This window comes from Protopterus annectens, chromosome 16.part0 (assembly GCF_019279795.1).
Source record: "Protopterus annectens isolate FY-2018-M chromosome 16.part0, PAN1.0, whole genome shotgun sequence".
NCBI lineage: Eukaryota > Metazoa > Chordata > Ceratodontiformes > Protopteridae > Protopterus > Protopterus annectens.
The window spans coordinates 810143271-810157954 of record NC_056750.1 but is presented as its reverse complement, the minus strand read 5'-3'; the positions used below and the strand labels follow the sequence as shown (position 1 = coordinate 810157954).

At 46.7% G+C, this 14684-nt stretch overlaps 1 protein-coding gene across 1 annotated transcript; it reads right to left on the bottom strand.

Moving 5' to 3' along the window:
- Positions 1-1454: 1454 nt before the first annotated feature.
- LOC122790658 (cytochrome b-c1 complex subunit 10) lies at positions 1455-1634 on the bottom strand. Its single transcript, XM_044058182.1, has one exon. The coding sequence runs from the start codon at positions 1632-1634 to the stop codon at positions 1455-1457; it is 180 nt and encodes a 59-aa protein (XP_043914117.1).
- Positions 1635-14684: the final 13050 nt, after the last annotated feature.

Sequence of the window (14684 nt, the reverse complement as noted above, 5' to 3'; positions counted from 1 at the left end):
ATCCAATAAATAAAAACCTTAAAGTGTGGTAGTACACATACACTTTTCGTCACTAGTGACACTACCACACTTTAAGGTTTTTATTTATTGGATTATTAAAGCTGTTTTATTACTACCTTTTACAACTTGCATTTTCTTGGACTAAGAAAGCTACCTCTACTCTGCCAACACAGCCAGGGTCGCTAGCTAACAGGTTGGTTTTTTCGCTAGTTTGTGGTGTCTTGTGCTTGTGGAATATGTTTTACCATATTACCAGATTTATTCCATACGATAAAAGTCAGCATCAGACATACACTGAGCTACAAACTGCTTTACCTTTAAAACACTGAAAAGTAAACTGATTTACTTCTAACTTACACTGTAAACATGAGTAGCATCACCATTATTTAACTCTCCCTTTCATACTTTTCTAACGGCACGCTTTGCTGCAGTCATTTCCAACTGTTGTTAAAACTAGTCCAATTTTACAGTGTATTCCATTGCACACTTTTAATGAGAAGCTTCTAAGTATCATTACAATCATGTGTAATTTCGGCATTAAACAAACCATTATATTATGCCACTAATCAAGCATTCATGGTTTCAGGAAGGAGCTGGATCAATTTTAAAATATGGCTTCAACCGAGGTCTTTCAGCTTTATATAATCAAAACCAGCTCAGCGATAAAAAAGACAAAACCAACTGCTACACAAGAAGGAGCCAGGGATCTGCACACCTAATTCGAAAAATCCGTAAAAAATGTCCAAACCAAGTAAGTAAACTTGTACTCAAAGTTTAAACGTCGAGTACAAGTTTACTTACTTGGTTTGGACATTTTTTACGGATTTTTCGAATTAGGTGTGCAAATCCCTGGCTCCTCCTTGTGTAGCTTTATATAATCAGTCAAATATACGTCCCCACTAAAAGATTTTATCTTTCTAAAGTATTGCGCTTAAATATTTTTGCCATAGTGCCTTGTTTTGTATGCAGTTTGCATTCATAAGTACACATGCTTACTTCTGTAATTGCAACAGGCAGTTGTGTAATTCAGGAATGCAAACTTTTACATTTTTGTATTCGGAAAAATCTTCAGTGATTACTCTGCAGATTTGCCAAAAGTTTAAATCACTTTTTGACCAAAGATTCACAATCAGTGACAACTAGTATAGCTGGACATTAAGTATATACAAAAGAAATCCACCAAAAATGCCATTTTTTACATATCACAAAATTTTTTTTTCTATATTATTTCCTCTTTTTCCAGCATGAATATGATTTTTTTAACAATAAAATTAAATTTTTAATGGTAGTCATATCGAGAAGTAAAACAATATTCTTGAAAATGCGTTTATTTTATCATTCACATCTTATTTCCCATTAACTAACATTAAAGTCGTAGCTGCAGCATCCTCAGAAGAAGCCCATAAGTTTAAAGAGCCCATGGTGATTGAATTCTGCCAGTGCAGACTCAAAAATTAAAAATCCAACTTGACCTGGGAACTTCGCAAAATCAAAAGGTCTCCTCTATGTGTATCCTTCTTAAACTTACCATTGATATATGGGACATCGTCCATCACTACCCTCCAGTCTGTAGCAAACAGTACTCCAAAAGTGGCAACAGACCCCCATGTTACTGCAGTAGGAACCCATTTCATAATCTAACCAAAAGCTTTGACAGCCATTCCTAGATCACAAAAAAAAAACACAGCTACAAAAGCAATTTATTTACAGTAGGTAGAAGATGATGCAGCTTGACAGCGTTTTTCAAGTTGTAATCATGGTATATGTTAAGGACAGCCACTCGATTTTGTAGCCTCTCTCACTCTCTCTCTCTGCCCTTGTGGACTATATCTCTGAGTCTAAACACTTATACACACACACACACACACACACACACACACACACACACACACACACACACACACACACACACACACACTCTTCTTCTACTTTCATGCACACAAACATTTTGCTTTCATGCACTCACTCACTGACTCACTCACACTTACATATTACTGCAGTTAGGTGCTGTCCCTTTGAAATCCAACGACGGCAAATCCGTACCCCGCACAACCCTATTCAGCACTAAGAAACACACACTTGCTTCTTCGGCGCAAAATGACGCAGCAGCGGGAACACATGCAAAAAAAAAAAACAAACAAACCAGGAATGGTGCTTTAGCGCATGCGCACACCAACAGGTAACGGGTGTGAAAAGCAAACAGAAAAAAATTGTTTACCCGCATGCGTACACTAAACTTGCAGGTAAAGGTCGCGGGCCACATAGAAGAGCTCTGAGGGCCGCGGGTTGAACACATCTTCTTTATATCCTTTTAAATATCTGCCTTTTCATCTTATCTTTTAGAACTTAGCTGGCCAGCTTATCTTTCCGAACACGCTTGTGTTTTCCTTTTACCATCATTGGTAATCTTCTTACCTTTGAGGCATTTCTTCGCATCATTGTTGGTACTCTTCTTTTCCTACACCTTTACCTTTTTGTAGGTAATTTCTGGATTGTCATTGTTGGTATTTTGTTTTTCTATTTTATCTCCCTTTCTCCTTTAATGGTGGCGAAAACTAGAGGCACTTCTGGATTTAAGAGAAGCCAGAAGTGTGATCATAAACTCCTTAATTCAAATGGACACTCTATGCTTGCACTGCTGGCCTGATGCATCTTTAGGAAGACTGTGTCATCTGTCATGGCTTTAGCCACCGGGCCCTAGTAGAACGGAAAAATAAATTAATACTGAAAGGTGTTTTGAAATCTGACTTTCGAGACTGTATCTGCAGCCAGTTCCCATTCTTCCTCCTCGTCATCTTCCAAGGAGAGAAGTCATTTGGTTCCCTCTGATTCTTCAGAACCAACTTCTAAAAAGGCTAAGACTTCCCCAGCTCCCACTGTTTCTTCAGAGCCAACCGGGAGAACAGCCATAATTTCGGTACCATTGATGCCGTCTTCTGCACCAACATGTTCAGAACTGACTAAGCATTCAAACCTGACTTCCACTCCTTCATCTGTTCCAGTTTTTGGAAGCAAAGGAGTATTTTTTTAAGGGTCTGCCAAGGACAAGATATTTTCCTTCTATTGATCCATATGCAGACAGACACCCGAGCCCTTTTTTGAACACATCCCGGTCCCCCTCAGTCTCTTCGGTCTGCTCCACCCAGATCCTCACGGAGTCCAATGTTCTGAGGTTGGTGGATCTGCTTTTGGAGGTGAGGGGATTACTCACTACTTTAGTTCCAAGCCTCTTTGGCTCTGGAGCATCTCTTACTCATAAACCAGTTACTGTTCCTCCTATGACTCCAGTTGAGACTTCAGAGCTCCCGTTTCAACCTCTTTGTTGCCGCTCAGATGTGTGTCTCTGGCACCAATCACAGCCTTGAGCTCTTTGGTCCTGTCGGAACTGGAGACCTCCCAGGACAGAGCTTCATTGTCGGTTACTGGGAATGTGGGCCCACTCCACTTTTTTCGGAGCCGTCCATGCTCCTTGGGGCTTCGGCACACGTAAGCTCAGTCCCAGCTTCGGAGGTGGCATCCGTGGTGCGGAGTGTTTCCACAATTCCAAGGGAGTCTATCTCAGTTTCGGGCTCCCACCCCTGTACAGGGGAGGAGGAGAGCCTACCTTCAAGACTATGGGAGAGTGCATTATCCATTGTGGGCTTGCGGTCTGTGTCATCATCATTGGGTCAACAATGTAGTCCTCCTCCTCATCTAGAGATAACATCAGCCTCAGCCCTGTGACAGTGGGCACAGAAGACTCAGGATACTATAACAGTAGTTATGCTCTCTTCAGGTACTTCTCCGGCACATTCCACCAAAGGGGTACTCATGAAGAGAAACTGCAAGAGGAAGCACTTGGACTCTCCTGAAGAGTCTTATACAGAAGATACCGATTTTGATGAAGGGGAAGGTTCCCTGAGGTTACTCCCAGAAGACATTTCATTTGGTGACATTTTAGAACTCCTAAAGCAGAGGGGTGGCTGGCCATCCCACCATCCTTTTTCCCATGGAGTCTGTGTACCTGCAGGCTTTCCGTGCCCGACCCTCTACTTCTTAGATCTCTCTTCCCACTGATGATGTAATTAAATTGATTGCTCAGCAGGCTTGGAAAATTATGGATTCCATCGAATCAGTCCCCAAGAGACCAGACGGAATTTTGTCAGCCCCTAAGGATCAGCAACACTGGTCTAAAGGTATTCCAGTAGATGCTAAGGTGGTTGCAGCAGCCATGAAGAATGAACTTTCAGATGAGATTCCCACTATCCGTCTTTCTAACAAAGAGTCTAGGACTACAGAAAAATTAGGGAAGCACGTATACGCTTCATGAAATTTGAACTCAGGTCCTTGAACTATTCGGCACACTTCATGAGACTCCAGTGAGATCAAATAAAGGAACTTTCAGATACTCTGACAGGAGCCATAGCTGAGAGAGTGCAGGACAAGGTAGCTTCCTAGCTGGCAACCCTTAAGTCAATTTGTAATTCATCCATGAGACTCGTAGCACATGCAGCTGAAGGGACATCTAGGGCAGCAGGTTCAGGTGCAACCATAAGGAAGCACACGTGAATTTGCACATCCATTCAAGTCTTCTTTTGTTGATGTTCCCTTTGACGGAACATCCCTTTTTGGCCCTAAAGTTAGAGACCATTGCCAGATATGAGATGGATGGAAAGACTCTATCTGCCATGGGCGTACGTTTTTCCACGCCTCAACAGCCCTATTCCAGGAACCAGAGGAGTGGGAAGATATGGTTCATAAAGTCCCAAAGGCCTTTCCAGAACTTACGTGGCAGCGACTCTCCCTGGGCCAGAGAGGAAAGTTACAGTAGAAGATGTCATGCTAGAGGCAGAGATGGCCCACATAGTCAAGGTTTCCAGGGATTCCTGCCCTGGTAACTCCTATCAGCACTGCTGAATGGAGGCCCAATTGCCTTCCTCCGGATGCAGTCAGGTAATGCTTATTCCTGTACCTCCCTGCCTGGCTTCAATTAACATTCAACAGTTGGGTGCAGAGGATTATATCCAGAGGTTACAACATTCCCTTTTCAAATCATCCCAATTATCCAAAAAGAATCCAAGATGTTCCACCCAGTCACAGGGATGTAGCAGCTTTAGAAATATAAAAACTGCTCGACAAAAGAGTCATCCAGACTGTCCCACCAGACCAGATAGGATCCAGATTTTACTCAAGAGTCAGGGCTGGAGACTGATTTTGGATCTCAGTGGGATGAAGAAATCGGTTTGGCATACAAAATTCTGGATGGTCACGGTTCAGTCTATATTCTGTTAAGAAAAGACAATTGGATCTGCTCAGTAGATCTTCAGGTTCTGTATTATCACATAAAAATATGCTGCAGAAGATTTCTGTGCTTCTGGCTAGGAGCCAGTCATTACCAGTTCAGAGCCAGCGTGTTCACCAAATGTATGGCAGTGGTAGCAGCCCACTTCAGACTGCAAGGATTCCTGGTGTTTCCGTCTCTAGATGACTGGCTCATTACCGCAACCACCAGGCATCTACTACTACAGGCAAGGGACTATGCTCTTCAAACGGTCTCCTTACTGGGAATCACAGTAAACTACGAAAATCCTATTTAGAACAACTGAACATTTAATGTTTTGTAGTCCTATCTCACCATCATTTATACATATGGGTTTTGAGCTGATCCTCGGCTCCGACTCGGCCAATTACAAAGCTCAAAGTCTCTCAGTTGGCTCATGGCAGGGTAGGTATCCCATAGTGCACTAGTAAGAATCCCCAGATCTCATTTGCCGTGTCTGAGTTCAGAAGTGCTTCTTTCTTGGCCGTGACTAAGTTGGATAGTTTCATTATTATTATTGTTCTTACTGATATTTTTGCATATAGTATTAGCTTAGTTTACATAGCTTAGTGGTAATTATTATAGGTAGTAAATAGTAGTGTTTTTGCTATTTTCTGAAGTTATTGTTGAGAACTTGTTGGCTGTTGCTAGGCCCTTTTTGTTCTCCGAGTGATATCCCTTCCTGTGTGCTAGTTTTTTGAGATCGTTATTTCTAATAGCTCAGGTCCGTGTTTGTGTTAGGACCTGTTTTCTAGTATTGTATTTCACTAGAATAGTTTTCTTCTGTGCAGTGTTGTATACTATTATTAGCTAGTAATTAAACTGTTTAAATTTACAATTTGTGGTAGCCTTTTTTCTTGACTTAGCTTCTTTCCTGTTTTACAGCTAGGTCCGTTTAAGTTAGGGACCTAGTTTTCTATTAACCTTTTTTCTGGTGTTGTTTCCTCAACAGGGCTAGGCCTGTTTAAGTTAGAGGACCTAGTCTTCTGTTTTTGCTTGTCTTTTGTGTTTATCTTTAGCAGGGCTAGGCCCGTTTAAGTTAGTGGACGTAGTCCTCAGTTGTGTTTCCTTGTGTGCAGTGATTCTTGCAGGGCTAGGCCCGTTTAAGTTAGAGGACCTTGTCCTCTCCTTTCTGCTTTCCCTAGTGTTCTGTTTGTGTGAAGCATGTCTAAAGAGTCTAAGGATCATAAACCTTTGGGTTTTAAAAAGTGTCTTAAATGCTCCCAACAAATGTCAATAACTGACGGACATTGTAACTGTGTTTACTGTCTCGGTGCCATTTATCTTCAGGAAACATATTCTTTCTGTCAGTCTTTCATCTCTTGAGTTCTTCAAGAAAGGAAGAATAAACTAATCCTGAAAGGTCTCCTTAAGCCTTCTTCTGAGGAGGATTTAGCCAGCACTTTATCCTCATACTCCAAGTCTCCTTCTTCAAAGAAAGAGAAGGTCAAGTTGGCCAAGAGACATTCTCCTGCACCGACTATTTTATCTGGACCTCCTCAAAAAGTACTGATACTGGACAAGCCTTCTATCTCTTCGGCTCCACTGCCCACGGAGCCGGTCGAGGTTATCGATATCAACACTCCAGTGTCGGCCCCAAGTTTTTCGTAGCCGACCACTGAGAATTTACATTGGAGCTTGTCCAGAGAGTTATTACTGATCTTCCCAACTTTAAGGTATCCTATATTGCAGAGATCTAGGTCACCTACCTTATCGTCCAGATCCTCCAAGAGCCTTTCTGAAGAGGATGTAGAGAGAGTAGTGTTTAGATTCTTGAAGTCGGCGTTACCAGAATTGTTGCTGGCTCGGACCCACTTGGTTACGGACCCATCTAAGACCATTCACCCTGGTGCTGTTCCTCCTCCGAGCCATTTTGGTCCTTCGGAGCAAGAGCTTTCGGTGCCACTTGTTGTGGAACACTCTGATCTGAAGTAGTTAACTTCATTTGATCAGCAACCTGTGGGTATCGGATCCGACCTGGATTCGAGCTGGCAGCTTTCCAAGCTAAAGATCCGAGCTCCAAGCTCCTCCCCTTACCCATAATACCCTGCTACCTCCTTCCAGCCCTCGGATCTCGTTTGCCCCGGCTTTAACAAGCACGAGTTACGAGCTCCTGGTGGTTAGGTAGTGAGTATTGTGTAAAATTTTAGATTTTTTGGCAAAGTTCGAGAGGTGTGTGTTTGTGATTAAGTCCCTTCCCCTTATTCTTGTGTGTAAGTGTGTGTGTTTTTGTAGTGGGTATGGCCGAAGGCCCTAAGGCCATTTTCTCTAAGTGCTCTGAGTGTGGCCATAAGCTCTCCGCAGCTGATGGCCACACTCAGTGCATTCTTTGCCTGGGTAGCTCATTTGTCATCGGGCTGCCATATTTGCGCAGCCTTTAACCCCCGGGCTCTGAGGGATAGAAGGAACAAGCTGATCCTGGCAGGTCTTTTACCTGCCAATTCTGCATCTTCCTTCTCTCCCTCAGTGGCTCCAGCTGCGGCTGCGGCTGTTCAGCCAGCTGTGCTTTCTACCCTGGCTGGGACTCAACCTCCCACCATTTCCCAGGGAGAGAAGGACTCCAAGAGGAAAGAGAGGAGAGAGAGGGAGAAAGAGAGAGAGAGGGATAGAGAGAAGCATAGGAGCCACAAGCGACGGCCTGACTCAGCCCCGCCGGCTAAGCAGCTCTCTTCTCCCCTGAAGATTCATGGGTCCTCCCCCTCTCGGCTCCGTTCTTCACGTTTCTCGTCGGAGGAGGAGCCCCGGCCATCTTCGAGGTCATTGCGGTGGCCTTCCCGGCCAGCTTCGGCGGCTTCTAGGTCAACAAGAAGCCTTTCAGATGCTGACATGGACCAGATGATGCGTCACTTTCTTCAAGCCCAGATGCAGATGGGAGTGCTCCTGCCTCCCCCCCCCCCCCCACCGGGGAGAGCTCAGCCCTGTTTTTTGCCCCCATAGCTCCTTCTCCGATCCATTATCGGGTTTCGGAGCCGGTGGATTCGAGCAGTCTCAGAGCCAGGGAGTTGGCGCCGATAGTGGTTGCTACTTAGACGCCGGCCATGCCCTTGAGTTTGTCGGATCCGAGCTCTCAAGGCCGAGAGCCGTGCGTCGGATCCGAGGGGGTAAGTGCGTCTTCGGCTCCGTTGCGGTCGGAGCACACTTCCCTTTTGGGTCCTATCGCTTCGGCTCCGACGCCGATCCCCGCATCGGATCCGAGGGTGTTGCTCATGGAACCGAAAGAGAGCGGCTCACGTTCGACGTGGTGGAGAGGGTCCTCTCGAGAGGCTCGAGACACCCTGCTCGTGCTATTGATCCAGCCAATACTCCCTCGCAGACAGGCTTGTCTTACATCATTCGGCCCCAGGGACAGCCTGCATCGACGCCCCACCCAATTCCACTGGAGGAACATGACCCTGTTGGTGAGCCCTCCTCAGACAGTCCCACCGAGGAGGTCCCTCACAAACGCAAGTGTAAGAGGAGGCACTTGGACTCCCCCGAGTCCCTCACGGATGACACCAATTTAGAAGAAGGGGAAGGTTCCCCCAGGTCACCCCCCGAGGACATCTCCTTTGGAGACATTTCTAAAAGGGGGGTGGTCAGCCCAAAAGCCTTCCTTGGATGAGTCCGTGTTTCTGGAAGTGTTTGACGCAGGCCCGTCTACCTCTTGGGTGTCCCCTCTAGCCGATCCCCTGGTAGACCTCATTACTACCAGGGCATGGAAGGAGCCGGACACTGTAGAGCCAATACCCAGGAGACCAGATAAGATCCTTAGCCCCTCTGTGGATAGGACAGCGTGGAGTAAAGATTCCCCGGTAGATGCCATGGTGGTGGCGGCTGCCACCAAGAAGGAACTGGCACAGGATAGTTCCTCGGTCCATCCTCCTGGTAAGGAGTCTTGGACGATGGATCATATCGGAAAGTGGATGTTTGCTTCGGCTACCTTTTCCATAAGGGTGCCGAATTACTTGGCCCATGTGATTAGGCTTCAGCAGGATCTGGTGAAGGAATACACTGAGTCTCCCCCTGAGTCCATGTCGGCCGAGGACAAATGGACCTTCTCGACTTGCATGGCCACTCTAAAATCTGTATCGAACACGTCTATGCGGCTACTCTCCCATTCCACGGAGGGGGCTGCTAGAGCCAGCGGATCAGGCATCGCCTTATGGCGTCATGCCTGGCTCCAACTTTGCGATTTTGCGGAACCCTTCAAGGTTTCCTTCGCGAACACTCCTTTCGACGGTTCTACCCTGTTTGGCAAGACCATCCGAGATACATTGGTCCAGAGCGAGAAAGACGGGAAGACGCTGTCTGCCTTCGGAATCCGCTTCTTGACTCCTCAGTGGTCCTTTTCCAGGAACCAGCAAAGACAAAAGAAGAAGGGCCTAAATGAGACTGATGCATGTTGTCAAAGCCATGGTCTCAAGCTAAATGCAAAAAAATGCGTAGTAATCCCCTTTGGAAAAAACAGAGTACCCGCAAACTACAACATAGGAGGTAATCCCCTGAAATTTGAAGAAGAAATAAGTGATCTAGGGACCAAAGTAGATAGTCAGCTTTCCTTTGATAACCATGTTGCCAAAGTGGTTAGAAAAACCTTCTATGTAACCCATCTGATCATGAAAGGGTTTGCATCAAGATCTAAGGATGTAGTGGTGCCCCTCTACTCTTCCCTCATCAGACCCATTATTGAGTGCAATGCACCAATTGGAAGGTACCTGGCTAGACATCTTCAGCAGCTGGAGAGACCACAGAAGTACCTAACCAAGAGGATAACTGGCCTCAAACAATTGCCCTATGCAGCACGATTGAAAAAGCTAAGACTGTTCTCTGTTGCATACCGCTTTCTCAGAGGCGATCTCTGTCTAACGTACAGAGCCATGTCCAACCCAGAATTGTTAAACATGCTCCATCTTAGCAAAACCAAATCTACTCGAGCTACACGCTCTAGGGATATAAACCTCAACGCAACAATGAACATGCTGGGAGGGATAGATTCCCTTTGCAGAGACTTCCCTTACTATGGAACACGGTCCCGATCTACATAAGACAGAGCCCCTCACTATCACTCTTCAAGAGGAAAGTTCACACCGGGATCACATCAACAGCACAACTAGATAGGGGCCAAGGGTACTAGCTGCTAGTACAAGGGTCTAGGGAACTACTAAAGGGGCGGTGAATACCGCACAATGTGGCTGGGCTAATATATGTCTTCGGGCAAATAGCTCAGTACCAACCTGTGAACCTATAAGATGTGGTTCCGGAAGTCTCAGCAGTCCCGTTACGCTCCGAACCTTTCGTCCTTCAGAGGCAGAGGGGGACAAGGTGGACGCTGGCCCAGAGGCGGGGGGGGGGTGAAGAATTTTGGGTTGCGGGAACGCTTTTCCGATCGACTCACGCAGCAGCCCTGAGGGGTTGCCAGACTGCTTCTCTCTGGAGGCAGTCGGGGATCGATTTTCGAAGCACCTGGCACAAAGGGAGTCCATCACGTCAGATTGTTGGGTGCTTCGAATAATATCCAGAGGCTACTCTATTCCCTTCATAAATGTTCCTCCTCAGTCGAGGCACCTCCCCAATGTTCCACCCAGTCAGAGGGAGGCTGCAGCTTTAGAAATAAAGAAGCTGCTAGAAAAAAGAGCCATCCAGCACGTCCCCCAGACCAGTCCGGGTTAGGCAACTACTCCAGGTTCTTTTTGGTGCCAAAAAAGACGGGGGACTTGAAACCAATTTTCAACCTTTCTACAATGAACCTCTTCGTTGCCAAGGAGAAATTCTGGATGGTCACTCTTCAATCCATTCTCCCCCTGTTGCAGGAGAATGACTGGACGTGCTCCATAGACCTCAAGGATGCGTACTACCACATTCTCATGGACAGGCGATCCAGGAGGTTTCTCCGCTTTCGGTTGGGGGACAGTCATTACCAGTTCAGGGTCCTGCCATTCGGCCTCACCACAGCCCCCCAGGGTGTTCACCAAGGTCATGGCTGTTGTAGCGGCCCATCTGAGACTTCAGGGAATACAGGTTTTTCCTTACCTGGACGACTGGCTCCTTGCCGTCTTCACCAGGCATCTACTCTGCCAGGGATTGCTTCCTGCTTTTAGCCTCCAAGTTGGGGATCACTATAAATCACAAGAAATCGTCCCTTCAGCCAGTCCAAGTCCTGGACTTCATAGGGGCCAGAATAGACATGCTTCAGACCAAGGCCTTCTTGATGTCGGACAGACTTAACAGCTTAACCCTTCACGTTCTAGCACTCCTTCAATCTCCGACCCCATCAGCGGAGTTAGTCCTGAGAGCCTTGGGGTCCATGGCAGCAGCAATCAACCTTTCGCCCTTAGCTGGCTTGCACATGAGGGTTGTGGTCTATCCTTCAACACCCCTTGGACTCTCCAGTCCCCCTCAGCAGAGTTTGCAGAAATGCCCTCATATGGTGGCTCCAATCTTGAGGGCTTCGGGAAGGACGACCGTTCATAATGCCACAACCCCAAGCCACTGTAATCATGGACGCTTCTCGCCTTGGGTGGGGGGGGGGGCATCGCATGGGTAAAACTGTCCAAGTTACGTGGACTCAGACAGAGACCTTTCTGCATATCAATGTTCTGGAGATGAGAGCGGTGCAAGCTCTTCATACCTTTCTCCCTCCAGGGACTATTGCAATTCAGACAGACAACATGTCAGTGGTCTGGTACATCAACAAGCAGTGGGGGACCAGGTCTTACCCTCTTTGCCGAGAGGCCATGAGAGTTTGGGGTTGGGCGATATCCACCAACTGTTTTCTGTTAGCAATGCACATTCCGGGTCAGTCCAACATTCTAGCAGACAAGCTGAGTCAAGCTGTCCTCTCGCCTTACGAGTGGTCTCTGAACCCCTTAGTAGCGAAACAGATCTTCCGCAAGTGGGGTCAGCCTTGCTGCGATCTCTTCGCATCATGTTCAAATGCGAAGTGCAGCGAGTATTTCGCTCTAATTCCCCCCCCCCCGGGGGAAAGCCCCAGAGACGCTCTAGCACATGCTTGGTCATCCGGTCTTCTTTATGCTTATCCTCCTCTTCCGTTAATGACAAAATTTTTACAGAAAGCTCATCAGTTGGGGAACAAGATTATCCTCATAGCCCCATTCTGTCCTCGTCAAACCTGGTTCCTGTACCTACGGTCTCATCTTGTAGCTCCTCTTTGGATCTTAGATCCCACCCAGGATCTGATTTCTCATCCTTCGGGATTGGAAACTCCGAATCTGGATGACCTCAAGCTCTCAGCTTGGTTGATCCAGTTCCATTAGTTGCCAGGACTCCTGGTTTCTTGTCTGCAGTTAGATCCATCCTGGTAGCGGCACATAAGCCTTCTACCAGGAAGGTTTACAACAGCAAATGGAAATGGTTTTCCATTTGGGCCTCGCATAGTAATTTGGATCCTTTCACTGCTCCCATTCCAGCAGTGCTTGATTTCAAATCACATATTTTTCAGCAAGGGCCCAGTTCTTCTACTGTAAAGGTTCAAATGGCTGCCATTTCCCATTTTCACATTGGAGACAGTCTTAGTCCTTTAGCTTCCACTAAGATTTGCAAGACCTTCTTGAAAGGCACCTTCCTTTTGAGACCTCCTACTAGGAACGCTGTTCCCCCATGGGACCTCTCCTTGGTCCTTCAGGCTCTAACTGGACCACCCTTTGATCCCGCAGCTTCTGTTGATTTAAAATTCTTATCTTGGAAAACTGCTTTGCTAATGACTATTACGTCTGCTAGAAGGGTGTCAGAGCTCCAGGCCCTTTGTACTAAACCCCCATATCTTGATTTCCATAAGGACAGAGTCTCTCTCAGGACTAATCTTTCCTTCTTACCTAAAGTGGCTTCTGAGGCGAACATCAATCAGTCCATTAATCTACCTGTTTTCTTTCCTAACTATCAGAATAAAGGGGAATACAAACTTCATTTGTTAGATGTTCATAGACAATTGCTTTTTTACCTGCACAGAACAGCTGCCTTTCGCAAGTCAGAGCAGCTCTTTGTTTCCTTTGTGAAGCCCTTCTTGGCTAAGCCAGTGTCGAAGGTGACTTTAGCTAGATGGATTTCTCAATGCATTTTGCTCACATACAAGATATCTGGTCGGCCAGAGCCCTTAGGGGTTCATGCTCATTCTACCCATTCTATGGCTACTTCTGCTGCATTCTGGTCAAGATTGCCCTTGGATGACATTTGTTCTGCGGCTACTTGGGCTTCCTGTCATAGCTTTATCTCTCATTATAAATTGGATTTAATATCCAGAGGAAGGGCAGCTTTTGGCTCTGCAGTGCTTTGGAATATCCTTCTTTAAGGACCTCCCGAGTGTTTGGTAGCTGGGGACTCTGTCTCACAGGTTGCTGATCAAATGAAGTTAACTACTTCAGATAAAGAAGTTATGTACTCACCATAACGTTCCATCTGAGTAGGTAACTTCATTTGTCAGCAACCGACCCCCCCACTCCTTCCCCCTAACCTGGTCCTTTGGTTATCTGAATCCAGCCTGTTGGTATTCGCTAGGTTAGCATGTTTTTTAGGTCGTTGTTTTGTCTTGGTGAAATTGTATAATGGGCAAATGCGATCTGAGGGCGGGAAGAAGGTAGCAGGGTATTATGGGTAAGGGGGAGAAGCTTGGAGCTCGGATCTTTAGCTTGGAAAGCTGCCGGCTCGGATCCAGGTCGGATCCGATACCCACAGGTTGCTGACAAATGAAGTTACCTACTCAGATGGAACGTTATGGTGAGTACATAACTTCTTTTTCCAGCACCTCTTGTGTCTCGGAGCCGAATTCCACTCCGACACGTTCGGCGCTGTCCTTGGTGTCTAGGAGCCGAAGCTCAGCAGTCGGCCCCGACAGGAACGCTTGGACACGAACTTTGGTTCTAAGCCTACCTCTTGGTGCGTTGGCTATGCTGAGCTCTGATCCTACATCCATCTTGGAGCTGATCGCTTTGGAGCCGAGGGCTACTCCCATTTCCTTGGAACTGGGACTGTCGTCGGAGCCAGAGAGATCTGCATTTGAGATGATGAGGAGTGTGCTGTTTAGGTCATCAGCTCCACACAAGGGTACCGATCATCTTCCCACTCAAGCACTGACCTCTGTTTCAGCATCATCTCTCTCTCTTGGCAGCAGAGACCCGTAGCCTCAGGAGCCCCTGTTGGGTGGCCCCCAGTCTTCCGAGACCTCCCAAGAATTCCCTTCTGAGGAGCCTCCTCGAAAGAGAACTTGCAAGAGGAAGCATGTAGACTTCCTGGATGAGTCCATCACCTCAGACACTGACCTCGAGGAGTCAGAAGGGTCCCCTAGGTCGTCCTCTGATGATATCTCCTTGCTAGATATCTTCGAGATCCTGAAACAGAGAGGCGGCTGGCCCACTGTCACCCCTTCTATTGAGGAGTCAGTGTACCTGAAGGC

What these genes read in the sequence shown, in the direction of transcription:
- LOC122790658 (XM_044058182.1), bottom strand. Translation starts at nt 1,634, where the DNA reads ATGAAATGGGTTCCTACTGCAGTAACATGGGGGTCTGTTGCCACTTTT.